The sequence below is a fragment of the Cervus canadensis genome, chromosome 3 (genome assembly GCF_019320065.1).
Source record: "Cervus canadensis isolate Bull #8, Minnesota chromosome 3, ASM1932006v1, whole genome shotgun sequence".
NCBI classification, from domain to species: Eukaryota; Metazoa; Chordata; class Mammalia; order Artiodactyla; family Cervidae; genus Cervus; species Cervus canadensis.
Window position 1 is genome coordinate 42,116,737 of NC_057388.1, and position 24,895 is coordinate 42,141,631.

At 36.3% G+C, this 24,895-nt stretch overlaps 1 protein-coding gene across 4 annotated transcripts in view; it reads right to left on the reverse strand.

Moving 5' to 3' along the window:
• Nucleotides 1–24,895, reverse strand: part of RELN (reelin) — a 523,209-nt gene that overhangs the window by 154,880 nt on the left and 343,434 nt on the right. For all 4 annotated transcript variants that reach the window (XM_043462977.1, XM_043462976.1, XM_043462975.1 and 1 more), the window contains 3 exons: nt 18,073–18,306; nt 17,235–17,396; nt 12,712–12,948 (listed from right to left, as the gene is read on the reverse strand). In XM_043462977.1, the coding sequence (XP_043318912.1) occupies nt 12,712–12,948; nt 17,235–17,396; nt 18,073–18,306 (633 nt within the window). The remainder of the gene's footprint in view (nt 1–12,711; nt 12,949–17,234; nt 17,397–18,072; nt 18,307–24,895) is intronic.

The window sequence follows — 24,895 nt, forward strand, 5'->3', positions numbered from 1 at the left end:
TGTCAGTTCAGTTCAGTTCAGTCACTCAGTCGTGTCCGACTCTTTGCAATCCCATGAACCGCCGCACGCCAGGCCTCCCTGTCCATCACCAACACCCGAAGTCCACCCAAATCCATGTCCATTGAGTTGGTGATGCCATCCAACCATCTCATACTCTGTCATCCCCTTCTCCTCCTGCCCTCAATCTTTCCCAGCATCAGGGTCTTTCAAATGAGTCAGCTCTTCGCATCAGATGGCCAAAGTACTGGAGTTTCAGCTTCAACATTAGTCCTTCCAATGAACACCCAGGACTGATCTCCTTTAGGATGGACTGGTTGGATCTCCCTGCAGTCCAAGGGACGCTCAACAGTCTTCTCCAACACGATAGTTCAAAAGTATCAATTCTTCAGCACTCAGCTTTCTTTATAGTCCAACTCTCACATCCACACATGACCACTAGAAAAACCATAGCCTTGACTAGACGGACCTTCGTTGGCAAAGTAATGTGTCTGCTTTTTAATATGCTGTCTAGATTGGTCATAACTTCCTTCCAAGGAGTAAGCATCTTTTAATTTCTTGGCTGCAATCACCATCTGCAGTGATTTTGGAGCCCAGAAAAATAAAGTCTGCCACTGTTTCCACTGTTTTCCCATTTATTTGCCATGAAGTGATGGGACCCGATGCCATGATCTTAGTTTTCTGAATGTTAAGCTTTAAGCCAAAGTTGTCACTCTCCTCTTTCACTTTCATCAAGAGGCCCTTTAGTTCTTCTTCACTTTCTGCCATATGGGTGGTGTCATCTGCATACCTGAAGTTATTGATATTTCTCCCAGCAATCTTGATTCCAGCTTGTGCTTCCTCCAGCCCAGCATTTCTCATGATGTACTCTGCATATAAGTGTTAAGTAAGCAGGGTGACAATATATAGCCTTGACGTACTCTTTTTCCTATTTGGAACCAGTCTGTTGATTCATGTCCAGTTCTAACTGTTGCTTCCTGACCTGCATACAGGTTTCTGAAGAGGCAGGTCAGGTGGTCTGGTATTCCCATCTCTTGAAGAATTTTCCACAGTTTATTGTGATCCACACAGTCAAAGGCTTTGGCATGGTCAATAAAGCAGAAATAGACATTTTTCTGGAACTCTCTTGCTTTTTCCATGACTAGGGATTATACAACAACAATGTATCCGGCTGGAGGACAGTTTCTCCTTCCTGAAAACCTTCTGACTAATCCTCATATCTTAGAATGTATGTTATGGGAGTGGGTCTGGAGGATCTTTCTATTGTTAAATTCTAATCTTGTTATCCTAAAATGTAAATTGTGAGAGTAGGTCTGGTAAAATTTTCACAAACTTGAGACATTCTTTTGATTCATTGTAATAACTAATTAAAAGGTATATAACTCCATTGCTAACACTAGCAAGGGCTTACTCTTTCTTCCCCCTTCTGATGTCTATGTCAGAAGCTTTATCTATCTCTCTTATACTTTAATAAAACTCTATTGCACAAAAGCTCTGAGCGATCAAGCCTTATCTCTGACCCCGGATTGAATTCTTCTCCTCTGGAGGCCAAGAATCCCGGCATTTTTTTGTGGGTCAGCAACAACCTTTCATACCTGTTCGGCATCTGCATGTCTTCTTTGGTAAAATGTCTATTTAGACTGTTTGCCCATTTTCAAAATCAAAATGTTTAGGTTTCTCTGGGCTACTGAATTGTTTGAATTCTTTATAAATTTTGGATATTAACATTTTATTAGATAGAGGATTTGTAAATATTTTCTCCCATTCTGTAGATTGTGTTTCTATTGTGTTGATAGCTTTCTTTGCTGTGCATAAGCTTTGTAGTTTAATATAGTCCCACTTGTGAATTTTTTTGCTTTTATTGCCTTTGATTTTGGTGTCAAATTCAAAAAATTATTGGCAAGACAGATGTAAAGGAGTTTACTCCCTAAGTTTTCATCTAGGAGTTTCATGGCTTCAGGTCTTATGTTCAAGTCTCTGATCCATTAGGAGTTAATTTTTTGTGTATGGTTTAAGATAGTGGTCCAGTTTTTGTCTTTAGCGTGTGGCTATTGTTATTCAGTTGGTCAGTTGTGTCCAACTCTTTGTGACTCCATGGACTCTACCATGCCAGGCTACCTTGTTCTTCACCAACTCCTAGAGTTTTCTCAAACTCATGTCCATTGAGTTGATGATGCCATCCAACCATCTCATCCTCTGTAACCCCCTTCACCTCCTGCCCTCAATCTTTCCCAGCTTCAGGGTCTTTTTCAGTGAATCTGCTCTTTGCATCAGGTGGCCAAAGTACTGAAGCTTCAGCTTCAGCATCAGTCCTTCCAATGAATACTCAAGGTTGATTTCCCTTAGGATTGACTGGTTTGATTTCCTTGCTGTCCAAGGGACTCCCAAGAGTCTTCTCCAGCACCACAGTTTGAAAGCATCAATTATTTGGTGCTCAGCCTTCTTTATGGTCCAACTCTCACATATGTACATGACTACTGGAAAAACAATAGCTCTGACTAGACAGACCTTTGTCAGCAAAGTAATATATATGCTTTTTAATACGCTGTCTAGGTTTGTCAGCTTTCTCCTAAGGAGCAAGAGTCTTTTAATTTTATGACGGCAGTCACCATTTGCAGTGATTTTGGAGTCAAACAATATAAAGTCTGTCACTGTTTCCATTGTTTCCCCATCTATCTGCCATGAAGTGATGGTATCAGATGCCATGATCTTCGTTTTTTGAATGTTGAGTTTTAAGCCAGCTTTTTCACTCTCCTCATTCACCTTCATCAAGAGTCTCTTTAGTTCTTCATTTTCTGCCATTAGGGTGGTGTCATCTGCATATCTGAGGTTACTGATATTTCTCCTGACAGTACTGATTCCACTTAGAGCTTCATCCAGCCCAGCATTTTGCATGATGTACTCTGCACATAAGTTAAATAACAGGGTGACAATATACAGCCTTGAAGAACTCCTTTCCCAATTTGGATCCAATCCATTTTTTCCACGTCTGGTTATAACTATTGCTTCTTGACCTGCACACGGAGTTCTCAGGAGGCAGGTAAGGTGGTCTGGTATTCCCATCTCTTGAAAAATTTTCCACCATTTGCTGTGATCCACACAGTCAAAGGCTTTAGTATAGTCAATGAAGCAGATGTTTTTCTGGAATTCTCTTGCTTTTCCTATGATCCAACAGGTATTGGCAATTTCATCTCTGGTTCCTCCGTCTTTTCTAAATCTAGCTTGTACTTCTGGAAGTCCATAGTTCATGTACTGTTGAAGTCTAGCTTGAAGGATTTTGAGCATTACCTTGCTAGCATGCAAAATTAGTGCACTGTACAGTAGTTTGAACATTCTTTGGCATTACCCTTCTTTGGCACTAGAATGAAAACTGACCTTTTCCAGTCCTGTGGCCACTGCTGAGTTTTCCAAATCTGCTGGCATATCGAGTGCAGCACTTTTCCCCAGATACCAGTTACTGAAGAGACTGTCCTTTCCGCACATGTTCTTGTCTCTTTTGTCAAAAATTAAATTACATATGCATTGGTTTATTTCCGGGCTCTCATTTCTGTTCTGTATTGATCTATGTGTTCTTTTTATACCAATACCACACTGTTTTGATTACTATAACTTTGTAAAATTGTTTGAAATCAGTGAGTGTGATATATTCTGCTTTGTTCTTTCTCAAGACTGTCTACTTGAAGTCTTTTGTGGTTTTTATACAACCATTAGAACTGCTTGTTCTATTTCTGTGAAAAATGAGATTGGAATGTTGATAGGGATTGCACTGAATCTCAAGACGGCTTTGGGTTGTATGGACATTATAACTATATTGATCATCCCAGTCCATGAGCACAGAATATATTTTCCTTTATCTGTGTCTTTTCAATTTCTTTAATCAGTGTCTTACAGTTTTAAATATACAGATCTTTCACTTCCTTGCTTAAACTTATTAATAGATATTTTATTTTTTCTGATGCAATTATAAATTCAATCATCTTAATTTTTCTTTCAGACAGTTCATTGTTAATATATATAAATGCTATTACTTTTTGTTTATTAATTTTGTATCCTGCAACTTTGCTCAATCTGTTTATTAGTTCTAACAGCTTTGGTGGAATCTTTCATTTTTCTACACATAGTAAAATCACATCATCTGCAAATAAAGACTGTTTTACTTATTCCTCTCAGATTTGGAGACTTTTGTTTTTCTTACCTAACTGCTCTGGCTAGGAATTTCAGGACAACTTTGAATAAAAGTAATGAGAGTGGGCATCCTTGTCTTATGCTTGATGTTAGAGGAGATGCATTCAGGCTTTCATCACTGAGTAGACTTGTCATATATGGCTTTAATTATGTCGAGATATGTTCCCTTTATGGGCTTCCCTGGGACTGCAAAATTCAGACTTAAATTGAAGAAAGTAGGAAAAACCACTAGATGATTCACATATGACCTAAATCAGATCCCTTACAATCATACAGTGGAAGTGACACATAGATTCAATGGATTAGATCTGATAGACAGAGTGCCTGAAGAACTATAGACAGAGGTTTGTAACACTGTACAGGAGGCAGTGATCAAAACCATTCCCAAGAAAAAGAAATGCAAAAAGGCAAAGTGGTTGTCTGAGGAGGCCTTACAAGTAGCTGAGAAAATAAGAGAAGTGAAAGGCAAGGAGAAAAGGAAAGATATATCCATCTGAATGCAGAGTGCCAAAGAATACCAAGGAGAGATAAGAAAACCTTCCCCAGTGATCAATGCAAAGAAACGGAGAAAAAGAATAGAATGGGAAAGACTAGAGATCTCTTCAAGAAAATTAGAGATACCAAGGGAACATTTCATGCAAAGATGGGTACAATAAAGGACAGAAATGGTATGGACCTAACAGAAGCAGAAGATATTAAGAAGTGGTGGCAAGAATACACAGAAGAACTATACAAAAAGGATCTTAATGACCCAGATAACCACGATGGTGTGATCACTCACCTAGAGCCAGACATCCTGGAGTGTGAAGTCAAGTGGGCCTTAGGAAGCATCACTACGAATAAAGCTAGTGGAGGTGATGGAATTCCTGAGCTATTTCAAATCCTAAAAGATGATGCTGTGAAAGTGCTGCACTCAATATGTCAGCAAATTTGGGAAACTCAGCAGTGGCCAAAGGACTGGAAAAGATCAATTTTCATTCCAATCCCAAAGAAAGGAAATGCCAAAAAATGTTCAAACTACCACACAATTCCACCCATCTCACAAGCTAGCAAAGTAATGCCCCAAATTCTCCAAGTGAGGCTTCAACAGTAAGTGAACAGAGAACTTCCAGAGGTTCAAGCTGGATTCAGAAAAGGCAGAGAAATCAGAGATCAAATTGCCAACAACCATTAGATCATCAAAAAAGCAAGAGTTCTCGAAAAACATCTACATCTGCTTCACTGACTACACTAAAGCCTTTGACTGTGTTGATCACAGCAAATGGTGGAAAGTTCTGCAAGAGATGGGAATAGTAGACCAACTGACCTTCCTCCTGAGAAACTTGTATGCAGGTCAAGAAGGAAGAGTTAGAACCAGACATGGAGCAACGGACTGGTTCCAAATTGGGAAAGGAGTACTTCAAGGCTGTATACTGTCACCCTGCTTATTTAAGTTATATGCATAGTACATCATGTGAAATCTGGGCTGGATGAAGCACAAGCTGGAATCAGTATTGTCAGGAGAAATATCAATAACTTCAGATATGCAGATGATACCACCCTTATGGCAGAAAGTGAAGAGGAACTTAAGAGCTTCTTGATAAAAGTGAAAGAGGAGAGTGAAAAAGTTGACTTGAAACTCAACAGTCAAAAAACCAAGATCATGGCATGTGGCCACATCACTTCATGGCAAATAGACAGGGAAACAATGGAAACAGTGACAGACTTTATTTTCTTGATCACTGCAGATGGTGAATGCAGCCATGAAATTAAAAGACACTTGCTCCTAGGCAGAAAAGCTATGACCAACCTAGACAGCTTATTAAAAAGCACAGACATTACTTTGTCAACAAATGTCTGCATAGTCAAAGCAATGGTTTTTTGAGCAGTCATGTATGGATGTGAGAGTTGGACTATAAAGAAGGCTAAGTGCTAAAGAATCAATGCTTTTGAATTGTGGTGTTGGAGAAGACTCTTGAGTCTCTTCGACTGCTAGAAGATCAAACCAGTCAATCCTAAAGGAAATCAACCCTGAATATTCATTGGAAGGACTGATGCTGAATCTGAGGCTCCAATACTTTGGCCACCTGATGTGAAAAACCTACTCATTAGAAAAGACCCTGATGCTGTGAAAGATTGAAGGCAGGAAAAGAAGGGGATGAGAGAGGACGAGATGGTTGGATGGCATCACCAACTCAATGGACTTGAGTTAGAGCAAGCTCTGGGAAATGGTAAAGGACAGGGAAGCCTAGAGTGCTGCAGTCCATGAAGTGCAAAGAGTCAGATGTGACTTATCAACTGAACAATAAGAACTGGTAGCTCAGCTGGTAAACAATCTGCCTGCAGTGTGGGAGGTCTGGGTTAGATCCCTGGGTTGGGAAGATCCTCTGGAGGAGGGCACGGCAACCCACTCCAATATTCTTGCCTGGAGAATCCCCATGGACAGAGGAGTTTGGCCAGCCACAGTCCTTGGGGTTGCATCAAGTTGGACAAGACTGAATAACTAAGCACAGCAGAGCAGCATGTTCCCTTTGTACCTACTTTGTTGAAAGGTTCTTTTTTTGTTTTTGTTTTTAATTAAAAATGGATATTGATATTGACAGTTTTTTTTTTGCATCTATTGAGATGGTCATATGATTTTTATCTTTCATTTTGTTAATGTGTTATATCACTTGATTGATTTTCATATGTGGACTCACCTTTTTATCCCAGGAATAAATCCAATTTGATTATGATGTATATTCTTTTAATGTGTTGTTAGATTAGATTTGCTAATATTTTGCTAAGAAGTTTTGCATCTATATTTATCAAAATTTTTGGCCTGTAATTTTCTTTTCTCATTACTTTCTTGCTTAGTTTTGGAGTCAGAGTTGTGCTGGCCTTATAAAATGGGTTTGGAAGTATTCCTTTCTTTTTTACTTTTTGGAGAAGTTTAAGAAGAATCGGCATTAATTCTAGAATGTCTAAGAATTAGACACCAGTGAAGTCTTCCGCTCCTAGGCTTTTGTTTTCTGGGAGGTTTTTGATTACTAATTCAGTCTCCTTTCTAGTAATCAGTCTGCTGAGATTTTCTATTTCATGCAGTCTTGGTAGGTTGTATGTTTCTAGGAATTCCTCCATTTCTTCTAGATTGTTCAATTTGTTGGCATATAATTGTCCTTAATAGCCTCTTATGATTCTTTACTGTTCTGTAGTGTCAGTTGTAATGTTTCCTTTTTCATTTCTAATTTTATTTGAGCCTTCTGTCTTTTCTTGGTAAGTCTAGTTAAAAATTTGTCTACTCAGTTTATTTTTTCCAGAAAACCACCTCTTAGATTCACCGATCTTTCTATTATCTTTTTAGTATCTGTTGCATTTATTCCACTCTGATCTTTGTTATTTCTTTCCTTCTATTAACTTTGAAATTATTTTGTCCTTTTTTAGCTAGTTCCTTGAAGTACAAAGCTAGGTTTATTTGACATCTTTCTTATTTCTTAATGCAGTCATTTATTACTATCAAATTCTCTCTTAGAACTGCTTTGGATCCATCCCTCTCTTTTTCTTTTTGCCATGTTGCAAGGCTGGCACAAGCTTAGTTCTCCAACCAGGGACTGAACCTTGGCCCTTGATAGTCAGTATGGATTCCTAAGCAATTGACCACCAGGGAATTCCCATTCCATATGTTTTGTTATGTTGTATTTCTATTTTCATTTGTCTCAAGACATTCTTTAATGTTTCAACCCATTGTTCAGTAGCACATTGTTTAATTTCCATGTTTGTGGATTTTCCAATTTACTTCTTGTAATTGATTTCTAGTTTCATACCATTGTGGTTAGAAAAATTGCTTGACATGACTTCAGACTTCTTAACTTTGTTAGGACTTGTTTTGTGGCCTAACATATGCTCTAGCCTGGAGAATGTACCATGTGCACTTGAGAAGAATATGCAGTCTTCTACTTTTGGATGTAATGTTTAATAAATGTCTGTTAAATCTATCTGGTCTAACTTGTCTTTTAAGTTCAATGTTTTCTTACTGATATTCTACATGAATCCAATATTGAAAGTAGAAAACTGAGTCCATTCCTATTATTGTATAGCTGTTGATTTTTCCCTTCATGTCTGTTCATATTTGCTTTATATATTTAGGGACTCCTATGTTGGGGTGCATAAATATTTACAAATGTTTTATAGACTTGTTGGGCTAGTAACTTTAACATTATGTAACACCTATCTTTATCTTTTATTAGAGTCTTTGCTTTAAGTCTATTTTGTCTGATGTAAGTATAGCTACTCCTGCTTTCTTCTGGCTTCTGTTTGTATGGAATATCTTTTCCCATCCCTTTGAGTTTGTGTGCTATCTTAAAGGCTGAAGTGAGACTCTTAGAGGCAGTATATAGTTGGATCTTGCTTCTTTTACTCCATTCAGTCACTCTGGCTTTTGATTGGAGAAATCAATCCATTTTATTCAAAATGATTTTTGAAAGGTTTGGACTTACTAAAACTTACTATTGTCATTGTGTTAGTTGTTTTCTGGTTGTAATTTCTTTCTTTTGCAATTTTGTAATTCATTTCTTCCTTTCTTCTCTTGCTCTTTTTCTTCATGATTTGATGATTTTCTGTAGTTTTTATGCTTGGATTCCATTCTCTTTATCTTTTGTGTATCTATTACAGTTTTTACTTTGCAGCTACCATGAGGTTTATATAAAATATCTTATATATATAACTGTCTATTTTAAGTTGATAACAACTTAAGTCAAATGAATACTAAAGCTCTACATTTTTAACTTCCCCCACCATGTTTCATGTTTTGGGGTCATAATTTATATATTTTTTATCTTTTCTGTTAACAAATTACTGTAATTATAATTATTTTTTACTACTTTTGTCTTCTAACCTTTATACTATATTTATAAGTGATTTACCTACCACCACTACAACATAAGGTTCCCAGGTGGCTAAAGAACCAACCCTCCAATGCAGGAGACATACGAGACATTGGTTTGATCCTTGGATCAGGAAGATCCCCTGGAGGAAGGCATGGCAACCCACTCCAGTATTCTTGCCTAGAGAATCCCATGGACTGAAAAGCCTGGTGGGCTATGGTCCATATTTGTCACAAAGAGGTGGACACTACTGAAATGACTTAGTAAGCAGGCAAACACTACAACATGAGAGTGTTTTGAATTTAACTATATATTTACTTTTACCAGTGACATTTATTCTATTACATGTTTTCTTGTTATCAATTAGAGCCATTTTCTTTCAGCTTGAAGACGCTCCTTTAACACATTTCTTGTAAAGCCCATCTAGTTGTGCTGAACTCCTTTAGCCTTTGGTTGTCTGGAAAACTCTTTATGTCTTCTACTAAAACCAACTGCCAATTCTAATATGCTATAATGACCATCCTCTCACAGTTTTACACATTTTGAAACTAAAACTCTACATTAAAAAAGAAAACTCTGCATAATAAACAGCAATTCCTTCCCACCTGTATACTAGATAAGACAGAGGAATGTAAATGCGCCTTGGTATTATCGCTAATAGTATTGGTCAATTCACCTTTAATAAATATCAATTAAAATAATTCCATTAATGATCTTAAAATACATGGAAGGGGCTTTAAAGACTATCTTTAGAACATAAAGCAGACAGAGGTTCTGATTTCAGAGACTACGCATGGAAGAAAGGAAAGTACTACGAATAATTAAAAGCAATTCATTTCCACATGGAAAAGCGTGCTCTGACACACTGTGAAGTGATTTCTAGCATATTGACTGTAGTTCTTCTAATGAAAAAGCAATTGTCCCGGTTTTCCCTGGAGAACACTCTCAGTGACAGGAATCCATGCCCATGGAAAGTCATAAGTTAGAAAATGAGAACCAAATGAACTCACAGCTGGGAAAAGCCAACAATAATTAATTTAACACCAGTCATTTGTGGCAAACATGTATACATTTCAAAATTTCCCTTGAGAGAAGCAAGGTCATTGAAGGCCAGAGGCCACATATTTGAACATGTTCAAAAAATTTTTACTTAATAAGATAACATGCTCCAAAGGTTTTACACTAAAAAAGAAAAAAAAAAAACAAACAAACAAACTTGTTTTAGGACTCGGGAGTTATGATAAATAGTTGGTCAATGTCATCATTTGAATTTTAATACTGTAATAAGTGTTTCTGAAAAATATCACTAAAATGAGTTCACACTGAACTTGGACAATATATTCCTCAACAGCAGCAGAGAGAAAACGGTGTCATTAAAAGGGGCTTTATTCTGATTCATTGGCTAAGAAAATGGGAGCAGTTTGAAACCTTGCATGTTGTTTCACTTTAATGAGTAGAGAGCATTTTTCACATCCTTATTAAAGCGGTTAATGTGCTTCTCTAGTCTCATTATCACCACCAGAGTATACTCTCTGTTGTTTCACAACCAGGACAACTCCTTTTCGTTTCAGAGAAGATCAGAAAGTCAAATCTGATTGCTCACATGTGGCTGTTAATAAAACTCCTATGGTGTTGCTCAAGGTGCCCATGGGGATTGTACAATTATTTATATTTTCTTATGGCTTTTTATAATTACTGTGATTGTACTTTCACAAAGTAAATGTATCTCCACCAATAAAAGCAGTGGTGGGTTAAGAATATTCATCAGGCTTGTGTGAAAGAATATTGTTCTTAGGGTTTTGATCAAAGCACAGAAATTAAACTGCTGTTATCATGCATTCAACCCAAGTGTTAAATTAAAATGCTCAGCAACTTTGGAGTTTATTTGAGCAGATGTTAACTATTTATGAAAAAAATAAACATGATACAGGACTTGCATTCGTGATATGATTCTTTGTTGTATTAAAAGTGCTGGAAAGAAAAACTGCTACACAAACTTGGGGGATACAGTTTATGATATAAGATCAATTTGGATGGTGGTTAATTCAGGTCAATTTAAAATTTCAGACTCATAAAATTCCAAGAACTCTCATTTTGCTTTACATCTTTATATCTTATTTGCTTCACCCCTTTATTTTCTTTGAAGACTCTCGGTCTAAGAAAGAACATGTACAAAAACAAGCAGCTGAGGCTATCAACTAGAAAATACAGAATATAACTTTTTATATTTTGTCATATAGAAGTTGCATTTTATCTAGTTGGACAGTGCTCACAGCAAAAGTGATCAGCTGTACTTCCATTCCATTAGCTGTCATTTTGATGCTAGAATTTTAGCCTGCTGTGTGTGAGATGTGACTGTCCATGCACAGTTCCCATCAAAGGTAATTTTATGTGCAATGGTGTGTAAAATTTACCTCTAATTATGATAAGGTCACTGATGGGTCATTTATGATATGCTCTCTGGAGACAATTGCAGTGAATAGCTTTTGGTGAGATTCATCTGGAGAAATTAAATTGGTCTGACCATGACTCAAGAGAAAGTAAAAGACTCAGAAAATTATTCTTAAATCATGCTTAAAGTTCTAAGGGAACCCAGAGAGGGGTAGTATGCACAGTGATGAAGGCTGTGAGTTTTGAGATTTTACAGACCTGAGTTTTAATGTAGCATTCTCTAAGCCTGGAAACTCCTACTCGATCAGGCTTCTGTACATCTCTTGGCTTCCATTTCTGACATTTGCTCCCTCATCCCTGAGGCTCCAGCACCACTGGCATACTTCCCCATTTTTGAACATGCCATAGTCACTATGGGAGTCTTTGCACTACAAAGTTTCCTGTAGCTGAATGCTCTTCCTTCAGGTCTTCAAGTGCCTGGAACTTCCTGTTCTTTCTTTTTTCCCAATTGGTGGAATGCATTGTATCCATTCTCTGAATTACCCAAACATAGCTTCCTCCTAGATATCTAAAGTGGCCACCTCCTGACTCTGGTTAATCACTATTGTGTCAACCTACTGATGTTTCTGAAGTACTAATCACAGTCTTAAATTATTCATTTACCGCTTAATGTATAATTAAGTTTGCATGTGATCATAGGGAGAAACAAATCTAAGAATGAAAGTTATCTTGACTAAGAGATTCTACAATCTTGAAACTCCACTGACATTAGCTATACAAGTCACTGGTCCAATCTTGATAAAAGTAATTAGTCTCCAACTAAAATAAATTCATTTTAAAACAAAGGAGATCTTGGTAAACAAATCAGGGATAGAAAAACTTCTTCGACTTTATGTAAGACAGCATGAAAATAAAACACTCATGAGAAATTTTATTAAAATAATCATTAAAGTGATTTCAATTTTCACCGTGATCATGATGGACCTCCTTGAAGGGAGAATATGTTAGTCACTTTAGATATTAACACTTTGTGAAGAGGGTTTTTATGTGTAATGGTAAGAAAGTAAAAATTCAAGATTAATAAATACAGTAAGATTTATCTTTATTTAAATCTATCAGTATTTTGTTTTCAGTCTTCTTTCCCAAGATAACTTACTTATAGACATAATAATGACTTTTCAAATGTTTCATGTTCAATTAATACAAAAGACTAAGTGCTAGATGGATTGGAAGGTCATCTTTGTGTTTCAATCCTTAGTGCAAAATGTAACAACAAGAACAAAGATGAAATCCTTACCAAAGGGTCCAGTCATGGCCACAGTATGGCTGAACATTTCCAAGGTAGAATCCCAGAGACTGAGTGACCTCCACAAGATTGGTAAAGTCAAGACTAATGCTGTTGAAAAGTACAGATGTCATGATAATCTCATCAATAGCCCATACATCCTCTCCCTGGGAAGAATGGTATGGCTGCCACCATCTGAACTGAATTCCAAACTGTCTTGCATCATCTGGTAATTCTACGGAGATTATTCTAAAGCAGAAAACAGAAGTAAAAATTTGGATTATTTTGGTGTCTTAAAATATAAACATTTATAGCAAGATCTTGTTTTCTGCAGTATAATATTTAAAAAAACAATTCTCCCACTGACAAACATTTTTGAGATTTTCCAGTTTCTTGTCTGATTGCAACAAAGTCTTGATACATCAAAAATATGACTGCTTTCACTCAGTTGCTCTCAGAGACACTAACCCAATAAAACACAGTTGTCAATGTGGCAAGATTCGCCTAAGTCTGGTAAAGAACATTGGCAGCTTGTTACACATATTATAGTTTTGGACTGGTAGGAACCATGGTACTTTCTCATTCCCATGAGTTTAGCCTAGTGTGCGAGGTCACTTGCTCTGTCATGGTGGCTATGACAACAAACCTGTATCTGACAAATGGGGAAGAAAATTAAGAATAATATCTAATTTCCAGGAGCAATCATTGTACACAGCAGCAGGAACCATACATTAATTGCCACTGCAATGACATCTGCTTGAAAGCTCCATAAATCACAGTACCATGCTGCTCACATCCATACACAAGGTGAGATGTGAAGTGAATGGCAAATGGAACATTTATCTCCATCAATGTACAATTAAACACCAGGAGAGTTGTCTGCGTTAACGCACACTGAAAGGACTGAATCTTTTTCCTAGTGAGCAAAGAAAAACTCCCTAAGGCAGGTAACTAGTTGGATAACTTAGAAAAAAATTATTTAAAAACTTCAAAGTCTAAGGCTGGATTACTGAAAAAGTAGATTGATTTTCATATTTGTATTATGTTCATCTTTTAGTTATTACACAAAGAAGCATTAAATCACATCTTGAAAATATAATTTTTGTGTACTGAAACTTATTAAAAATAAAGTCTATTTTTTCCTTAAATAATCTGTACATGAAAATATGGGGTGGAATAATCTGATTACAATCATTGATGATAAAAACAGTAAAAAAGTGGCAGGGCTTTTTGAAATGTGAGTAAACAGACTTTTTAAATAGGAGAAATCAATGTTCAAATACAGAAATATAAACTAAAAAGCATTTCTTAAGCTAAAAAGACATAGTTACCATAAATTTATTATTTTTAAGTACATAATTTGCTAATATTTTAACCAATGTGAGTTGATTAAAAGAGTAAAATTTAAGTTATTTCAGTAATTCTCACTTTATTTTTTCTAAATATTTATTAAATAATTAATAATTATTTATGTCAACATAGCAAAGAAATAATAAAATAATGAAACTATATTCAAACTGGCTTAATAATAAAAACATCATACATTAATTTAATGTTACTGTATTAGCATTGTTAGAAAATTATAATTTTTCTATTAATAATTTTAAAAGCAGGTATTATTCTCTCTGTTGAAAATATACACAATGTTAAAAATTAACAACTGAGAAGTAGATTTTCTCAGGAAATTTTAAAGAAAATAAAGTGTATATGTGTGTGATAACAGTAATTGAAGTGACTGATATTTTCATCGGCAGAGATGTTAAGACTGTGAGTCTGTAATCAGACTCTTGGCACCTAATGGTTGACAACTTTGCAGCTGCAGGGAAGGTATTTAACCTCTATGCGCTTCAGCATCTTCATCTGTGAAACTGAGATAATACTATCCTTATGGCAAAGTCATAGACTTTTTCTGTTTTTCACTATTTTATCTTAGCACCTAGAACCTGGTATCTGGTATATAAAAAGGACTTAATAAATTCTTTCTGCATAGAATAAGTACATATTATCAGTATACTCTGATAGAGACTCAAACACAAAGGCAAAAGGAGGTTAAAGATTTTCTTTTAGGTTAAGCAGCTTTTAAGTGACAATGCCAGGGTATGGATCTGGTGAACATCGCTCTAGAATCTGTGTTCTTTATCGCTACATTATATCTTCAGGTGGGGTGGGAGTCTCTGTTTTTCCTCTTCTATACCTATTACAGTGACTGGCTAGTATAGCTATGGAACCATTTGATCTGACTATTCCTAGATGAAAACCCAGGAATTTAAGTCAACTTTCTGTTTCAAACTTCCTTTTTTGGATATGTACTAAGCTCATGAATTTCTTATAATCAATAACCAAGACAAAAATAAGATATTGTTAGACTTTATAATTTTAGAATAAAAAAACAAGCCCCATAATTAAGAAAAATCTAGAATAATACTAGTTTCACCAACAATATAAAGTTTTATATTAGTAAGAATGCCAATTAGTTTACAAGACAGTCTAATCTGTTAGAGTTAAAAGATTAACTCAGATATATACAGACTTTAACTTTTATAAATAACAAGCAGAACTCTTCATTTATTGAGTGAACTACAGGTAAGCAAATTATTAGAAGTCAGCTAGGAATAACAGTAGTTAGCCAACTAGCATATCTAATAGTGATCACACTTCATTTTCTAACAACCATGGCAGAAAGGGACAATATGAAATTCACAGCAATTACAGATAGCAATACTGAAGAAAACTCAGCAAATGGCTGACGGCATGAAGATATAATTAACTGTCCTATGGCGAGTTTACACGGTTTGTATTATTTATCATATAAAATGCAATTTAGTGTCTAGAATATATCAAATTCTACTTCTGCTATGTTACCCTTTATTAATATTTATATAAGAGGACAGAAGCAATATATATAAAATGAAAGTATTCTTGGTACCACTACCAAATTCTCCATTTAAAAAAATCTCCACTCTGATCTTAATCTTTCAAGCAGTGCACATACCTAGTGTTGAAAAGCCACCTTGATTCTGCTTAGAAGAAAAATGTTGCTGTCAAATGGCAGGCAAGATTAAACGTACCTTTGCAATAGCACATTAAATCTATAATTATTTTTCATATCAACAAAGATTAATTAAATTTCATGCTACAAATTGATTACTGAATTTTGAAACTGTCTATCTTTGTTAGAAAAAAATGTATTTTAGGCCAATTTAACTTAGGACAATGATATTTTCTTCATGCTTTCATTATTTTTTATTTTTTATTATCACCTTGAGTTTTGCTAGATTTTCTTTTAATGCTTATTATGGAGAGTCTACAAAATGTTTCTTTAGGATTCATATGTCTCTACTGAGTGAGAACATTGAGTTTAGTCTTGTGTATACCCTTAGAGGGAATAGATTCAACACATTTGGTGCATTCTTAAATTTTATAACATATAATATTTACTACTCATAATAGTTGTTAAATATTATCTCTATTACATGCTACCTAATTTTCTAATGAAAATATCAATAAAAGTTCCCATCTATTTGCAAATACTTAAATATAGGGATGGCTCTAGGCAAAACTTCAAAGTATATAAAATCCTCATTGCCCCTGTTGTTTTGCTATGATGCCAGTGCACACACTTCAGTGCCAAAGCTTCAACTCTTTTCCACATCTTTCCATGTTCAACATGTATGTACTTCCAGGAAGTCAAACTTTATTTGCTCTTTATATCTGACAGTGGATATAAGCCACAGAGATAACTACTCTAGTGCTATTTTAACTTTCCAATCTTCCTCTTCTGCTATTTTAAAGGAATTTCAGTCAGCAGGCCAAAAAGTGTTCTAGAAAAGGAGGTGACTCTTTGGACACATCTGAAATTGTATCACAAATGGTGATTATCATTACCCAAACTGAAGGATGGCTCTGCTTCAAGTAAAACTTAAATCTCACAATTTTGACTGTAGACTATGAAATATATAAGCCAAAGAAAAATAGAAGAGGCCTGAAGAAAGGGCTTTAAATATAGCCTCCACTCCATCTTTGCCAGGGACGCTATATATGCTAGAAAAATATCTTTGTACTTATAACTCAATTATGTTACATGCAAATTTAAAAAAATTAATTAAAAAATTAAAAAAATCAGTTGTAAGATTTTATGAGTTATTAGCTCATATGATTATAATTTATTATCATATATTGCTGACAAATATTTGTCAACAGCATTTATAATTTAATACTATATTAAAATCTTATCTAATAGTTTGCACTAGAGTTGAAAAGGGAAAAAAGTGTTAATTATTTTTCTCTTTCTTAGACATATTTCCCCTAGATACACATTTCAGAATATGAGAATAAATTTTTTCAAATTCCCAGAAGTCAGCAGGGCAAACACATTACAAGAATGTAGCTTGCTAGTTTTTCATTGCAAGAGGCATCAATCTTTATCCTTACCATCTCTCAATGCAAAAATATCTAGGCTCTTATACCACTTGAACAAAGATTTCCTCAGGAAGGAAATATCACCCTCCCATTTTTCCAAATGCTTTCCAACATACCTGGGCTCATGATAGTTGAGATATGAATAATGCTCCAAGAGTTTCCAAGTTATCCCATTATCATAAGAATAATGTAGTAAAACACCTTCACCAGGTTGGTCAGGGGCTTTGCACGTGCTCAGAACAGACTTGCTTCCCAGCCTCAATGTGAACTGGAGAAACCTAGACATGAACTGTCTATAATTAGTGTGCATAAACATTTAAAACATTCATTGTGGCTTTTAAAGAATTTTGAACCAATTTCAGTAAACTACTCAAAAGCTGTAGGTTTCCATTCATCCCTCTTCTATAAAATGTAAGCAATTTCACTGAGATATATATGAATATATGTAGAAGATGAGGTCAATACATGTGTTTTATAGACATCTATTTATACAAATATAACCATATGTTTACACATATTTGTATACTTCATACTTGTGTACATACACTAAAAATGTCAATCATTCTCTTGCTACATTATTTATTAAGCACTGGGGGGAAGGGAAGATGTAGGGTAAATCTAATCAGCCTCTGCAGGCTGTCAAATAAATAAAACTACATAAATAATTAACTAGCCCTTGGCTTAAGAACAGTTTTGATGCTAACATTTCATATTTTTTAAAAAATCTAGTCAGTCATTAGTATCTTAAAATCATTAGTGAGCTTTTAAATTTATTAAAAACTGGGGCAAATTAACCCTATATAAACTATAAGCTTCCTCTCATCTTGACTAAAAATCAGGAGATATATATATATATATATATATTAGTAACAAAGAAAAAAAAGAAAATTAATAGATCTGAATTCAATCTTTGCTATCTTATTTCTGTATGTATTTCACTCTGCTTTAACTCACCTGGATTGTGAGCTGTCAAGGAAAGATGTGATTAACTGACGCCTCCCATCTTTGTTGAAAACCAGGGCCTTACCACTGGCCAAGACACCACAGCCAAAGCTGACTTCAGCACCACGGATAGAGTAAAAATTATGGTAAGATGAGAGCCTGGAACTGCCAAAGCTTTCAGAAATAAACATTGGGAACGTCTGGGATGCCATCTCACAAGCTGGGCCAGAAAATCCAGGGTCACATCTGAAAGAGAGACCATAAAATTAAATCCTAAGTGTTAGTCCTTTCACAGATTTCTTTATTTACTTTAGGGATGAGGAAGTCCAGAAGCCAGTATTTGAATGAATGGTGAGCAAGGCTTATTTGTTTTTGGAGAATACTGAATTTGAAGGCTTGATTTGGGAGAAGTTACTGTAAATACTCCAAAAGAATACAGTCCTGCTGTAAAAAAAATTATGATTAAAACATTTATTCAGCACTTGCCCTCAACCAATGCCAATAATTTATCTGCAAATGTACCTATGTTTGTGCATATTTCCAATTTAAAATCTTTGTAAAAGTTATATTATGTGTATGCAATTTTATCCACAATGATGTTCATTAAATTTATAAAAGAAACAGTGTAGGTAAAATACTTCTATAGGATATCTAGAATAAATTTCCTTTAGAAACAACTGTAAAATTACATGCTATATTTTTTACAGTAATTACTGGAAATATTAAGAAAAGACTGGAAAATAAATCTATTTTTATTTCAAACTGGATTGGCATTATAAAAGAAATGCATACACCCTTGACCTAGATAGATGTCCTTAGCAGAACTGTGTTGTCTCTCAGTGGAATCCCACATTAGCAGTGCTTCGAGAAAAAGCAACCCCCCTCACACACAGTACATCAGCCTGCCCGCTGCCACATAAGGATGTACTGTATGTATGTGAGCTGACTAGAATATAGAGTTACCTGAGTCTTCTGTTAGTGACAGAACTCACCACAGATGACTTAATAACTGAATATCAGAAACTTCTTATATTTTAAGGAGTTTGCTCATCAGGAATCAGTTTCAAATTCTTTATTTGTACGGCACTATTTCCTTCTCACGATAATTACAACATTACCCATTATAAAATTAAACTGGTATCTTTCTGGGTGGGTGGCAGGGTTCTAAGCATTCAAAACTTTCTAAAACCTGAAACAAGTCTTTTATTTTTATTTATTTATTGAAATTTTAATTGAAGTATAGTTGATTTATAAGGTTGGGTTTGTTTCTGGTGTGCAGAAAAGTGATTCAGATATATATATTCCTTTCCAAATTATTTTCCATTATGGTTTATTACAGAATATTGAATACATTTGTCTGTGCTATACAGTAGGCCCTTGTTGCTTATCTATTTTGTATACATAGGGTGTATCTGCTAGTTCCAAACTCTTAACTTATCCCTCCTCCACTGCTTTTCCCATTTGGTAACCATTAGCTTGTTTTCTATGTCTGTGAGTCTGTGGAACACGTCTTTTATAAAGCAGGTGCACCAACAAGGTGATATTATAGCAACACTTACAGACTACCTCACTAGCACACATGCAGAAACTGAGATCTATACTAGCCTCACAGAGGGTCCCTGGAGTATGTGAATGTCCTGAAATCAAATGCGAAAATTTATATGTATTGGATATTCCTTGGGAGGCTTAAGTTATCATCATTTTATCAAAGAGGCTGCATCCTAAAAGGCCAAGAACTATTGTAGCACACAGCTAAGGTTGTCTTGGCATTAGGGATGGGAGTGGAAAAGAAAACCAATATTTACAGAGCAGGTAAATACGCTTCAAACAGTTCACTTATTTCTCAGGTTATCCCTTTGACTTAGTCCAACTCCGAACAGCCAAGCAGTTTCTAAAAAGGGTAAGAAGTCAGCTAAAGAGGATACATTTTAACATTGGAAAACAATATGGTTTACCATGGCCACAAATTGGAATTAATGTTCCCCAGTAAGATTATCTATTGCCAGAGTGCTTTTCAGGGCAAACGCCTATCTGTATATTAAATGTATCTTCTTCAGTCTAGTAATTGGGGGAAACTGGTGATCATTTAGAGAAGACTCACTTTGGAGTCACTTCCAGACTTGAAAGTGTACTTTAATCAAAAGTTACATAATTGGGATAGAATGCTGATAAGGAATTCACTCAAATATATAATACCTTTGTAGCCTTTGTTTTGCAGCAGAATAGTAGGCTGGCACACACTGGGGATTTCAGGAATGTCCAGAGGCTCTTCTGACTGCAAATATGTTCCTTCTTGGTTCATCTATGCACCCTTAAATGTGGCATTACAGTCACCTTGAATCTCAGAGGAAGAGGCCCGCCCCACTCTTAAGACACACAGATGACACCTGTGTAGGAAGGTTTCTAATACTCTCTGTCCTCATTAGCATCTCTAACAGAAATAAGCTTATCAGGATAATAAGTTGTCAGTTTAGAAAACCAGGCCCTTTTGTCCCAGTTGCTTAATAATAAAATAGTAAATATATTTCCCAAGGGAAATGCTCAGTTTTTCTATTGAAAATTGCTCTTTTTGTAAGTAATCCTCTGTCCAGTATTACTTCTGATAGTTACCACCTCGTGGTCTTTAGCTACTTCTGATCACATGTTACATAGGGTTAACACTAACCATTTGTCATTAAAAATATATTGACTTGATTGTTAAAAAAAAAAAAAGAAAAGAAAACCAGGCCTGGGGATTGTACACAGCCAAGAAAGTGTTAGAAAGCAGGAGAGGTGGAATCCTGGTAGCAAATAACAGTAGTGACCAAGGGAGCAAAGTGGGGAGAAGAAGAGCTGCAGAGGCCCAGATTCAAGGATCTGTTTAAAGGAAATAAATGGTACTGAATGTGAATTACTTTTCTGTGGAGTTCTGCCTAAAACTGAAAGGCATACATTGCTGGAAAAGGAGGTAGTGGCCAAACATTTATCCCAGTCACAAACGAAGAAAGCCAATGAATGTTACAAGAAACATTGCCAGGAACAGGGATAAAACTAAAGTTCCAACTTGTGAAAAAATTTTGCAAAACTTCAGCAGGAAGAAAAGGCTACAATTATTCAGGATAATGTATAGTGTCTAAAAAAAAGATGCCCAAAAGGCATCTTGTCATTCAGATTTCTGTTTGCATCCATCATGGGTGACACAGATGGCTGCCTTAACAAAGTTATTTAATGCTAACAGAGATACTGTACACAAAATAATGAGGTACAAAGTGTAACCATTGTAATTATAGATAGGTATTTCAGAAATAGCACTTTCTATTTTCATTAATAAAAGCAGCTGTCATTTTAGATAATTTGCTTTCAAAATTTTTCAGGACAACTTTAGATATTACAAAAATGTCAGCTTCTCTGTGTTAATTTTATTTGAAATGCACTGAAGAAGAGGATGATCTGTCTACGGATAATGAGTAAAGATAAACTGGAGGAAAATACCAGCTGATGTTTCATAGTTCTAATGAGTCAGTGTTTCTGGGCAGGAACTGGTAGTTTTATTTAAAAAGGCAGAGATGCTTATTCGGTTTTGAGATAAAATGGGAAGTTTTCAATTCTTTACATATATTTCCATTACAAACATTTCCATTATGCAGAATGGTGTCTCTGTTAATTAAATTCATTGAAATACAGTTTAAAAAGTTAACCTGAGACTCAGTGTGACAGAGTAAGAGGATGTAGAACTTACCCCTACTCTACAGACACATTAAAAATACATCTATATGTGAAACAATTCTCATGTAAAACTAAGTGGAAACTGGCAGAACTCCCACACAACCAAGGCTGTCAGAAAGGCGGTCACGTAATCAGGTAGGATGGGGAAAAATAGGCATCAGCTGGGTCCTGTACCTCTGGGAGGGGTCTAAGAGGAAAGGAAGGACTGCACAGGTGGAATCTCACCCTGGGGAGGGAGCCACAGACTAGGTATACTGGTACTGGGGTCCTACATGCAGGAGCACCCAAGTGCCCTTGGGTGCCGGGAGGATGGCTGGGACAGACAGAAGGGCTGCAGAAGCCTAGACTCCATTCACCAGGAGTAGGAGGGTGCTGGCTTGCCAACAGATAGGGCAGAGAGAGCTCTGGACTAGCGGCTGTCACCTCACTGTGCTCCCCAGTCCAAGTTGGGTGAATACCCGGCCCTGTTCACTCTTCAACACAGCTTGGCATGGCATCTAGAACTGACAGGTCCTGAGGGAAAACTTGATATAGGGACATAGGGGATGCAGGGACACAGCCCTGTGTGCTGGGATGTGGTTTGGGTGGGGCAGTCAACTTGTTCTGGTAGCACCATGGAAGCAGCACAGACCTCTGATGGCAGAGCAGCTACTGGAGCCCCTGTGACTGGCTCCCAGCCAAAAGAATGCTGCAGCCCCGCCCAGTTCACGCCACAGATTGGTGCTAGATCTCCAGCAGACAGGTCCTGGGGGAAGACTAGATCTAGGGACAAAGAAAAGGCTTGGGGGTCTAGGGTATGGTCCAGCTGGGGTGGCAGCACTCATTGTTGGCACCTAAACGGCACCCCAGAAGCAGTCCAGACCTCTGATGGCAGTTCAACCACTTCAATTTCTGAAACCACAAGCTCTGACCCCCTGTCCCAGCTGAGCAAATGCTCTGGCTCCGCCAACTCCATGCCACAACCTTGCACTAGATCTAGCAAATGAAAGCAGGGAAAAGGATGCAAACTTGGGCTGTGTCTGAGTAGAGTTGCAGATACCAACACAGGCAGCACATCAGACCTCTGTAAGCACCAGAGCCTTACTTACTTCAGCACTCTCCTTTGGACCAAAGGCCTCAGTGTCAGGAGAAATAACACATACTTAAAGGGAACAGAGCCAGCTGGAGCCCAACCTTCAGTTTTTCCCCTCCAGCAACTGGAAAGCAGACCCAAGTGCTGACAGAACTTCCACAGTTACGGAGCAGAGAGGAGTTCCACCTCACACCCTGCACAGGCTCTAGCTCTTCCAACACCAACACACCCCCTATCAAGGTGACTGAGGCCAGCATACCCTGAGGAAAGATGTGGCTGGCATACAAATCAAATTCAGTCTCATGCTAAAGACACTGATGCACTCACATAAAAACACCCTTTTAGGGCCACTATAGATAACTATTTCACCTAAATTCATAAAGACAGTGAAAGTTAAGTAAGATGAAATGCAGGGTAACTACTCCCAATTGAAAGAGCAAGAGAAAACCCCTGAAAAAATAAACTATGAAACAGAGTCTCTAAGACACTGAGACAGAGTTGGTAATAAAAATGCCAACTAAATTAAGGAAGACTAGCAATATAAACACAGATCATTTTAACATGTAACTAGAAACTGCAGAGATGACCCAAACAAAAATAGATAATTCAGTTTCTGAGATTAAAAAAACCTTCTAGAAGCAATGAATAATTAATCAAGCAAATGATACAGAAGAATGTATAAATAGAATGATGGAAATTACCCAATCAGAACAGCAGACAGAAAAACAAATGAAAAAATGAAAGCAACATGTGAGATCTATGGGATAACACAAAACATTCCTACATATGCATGACAGGGGTTCCAGAAGGAGAAGAGGGAAAGAAGAGGATCAAAAACATTTTTGAAGAAATTCTGGCTGAAAACTGTCCAAACCCAAAGAAGGAGACAGGAAGGAAAATTATCCAGGTGCTGGAAGCACAGAGGGTCCTAAATAAGATGAATCCAAACAGAACCACACTAAGACATGTAGTAAAAAAAAAAGGAAAAATTTGAAGATAAAGAAAGAATTCTAAAGGCAGCAAGAGAAAAACAGAGTCATACATGAGGGAAAACCATAAGGCTATCAGCTGATTTCTCTATAGAAACTTTTCATGTCAGAAGGGAGTGGTATGATATATTTGAAGTCCTGAAAGGGAAAAAATCTGTCACCTAGAACACTCTACCTGGCAAGATTATAATTTTGAACAGAAGAAGAGATAAAGAATTTCTCAGAGAAGCAAAAACTAAAATAATTCAGCAATACTAAACCTATCCTAAAATAAATGTTAAAGGGTCTTCTCTAAATGGAAAAGAAGCAAGAATCAATAAGAAAGGAAATATATAGTGAGGACTGAAGATCACTTAAATAAGACAGGAAATAGATTAAAAAAACAACAAAAAATTATAAAAGCAACCATAACTACAATAAACAGTTAAGGGATAAGCATGAAGATGTAAAAAAAAAAAAAAAGGCATAAAAAACATAATATGTAGTGGAGGGGAGTAAAATTGTAGATCTTTTACAATGTATTTGAACTTAAATGCCTATCTGTTTTATCAGTTTAAGCAAGTAGATATAGCTATGGGTCAACATATATGAACCCCATGCTGTGGTTTAGTCGCTAAGTCATGTCTGACTCTTGTGACCCCATGGGCTGTAGCCAGCCAGGCTCCTCTGTCCATAGGATTTTCCAGGCAAGAACACTGGAGTGGGTTGCCATCTCCTTCTCCAGGGGATCTTCCTGACCCAGGAATCAAACCCAGGTCTCTTGCACTGCAGGCATATTCTTTACTAACTGAGCCACCAGGGAAACCCATGGTAACCACAAATGAAAAAATATACAAAAAATGCACAAAATTCAAAAAGAAAGAAACTGAAGTAAACTATAAAAGAAAACGATCAAGCTACAAAGGGCAAAACAAAAAGAAATGAAAAAAGAAGAACTACAAAAACAACTGGAAAACAAGAAATAAAATGGCAATAAGTACATGCTTAATAATTTTGGAGAGGATGTGGAGATAAGGGAAACTTGTACACTTTTGGTGTACAAAAACACCAAAGTGGAAAAAAAGTGAAA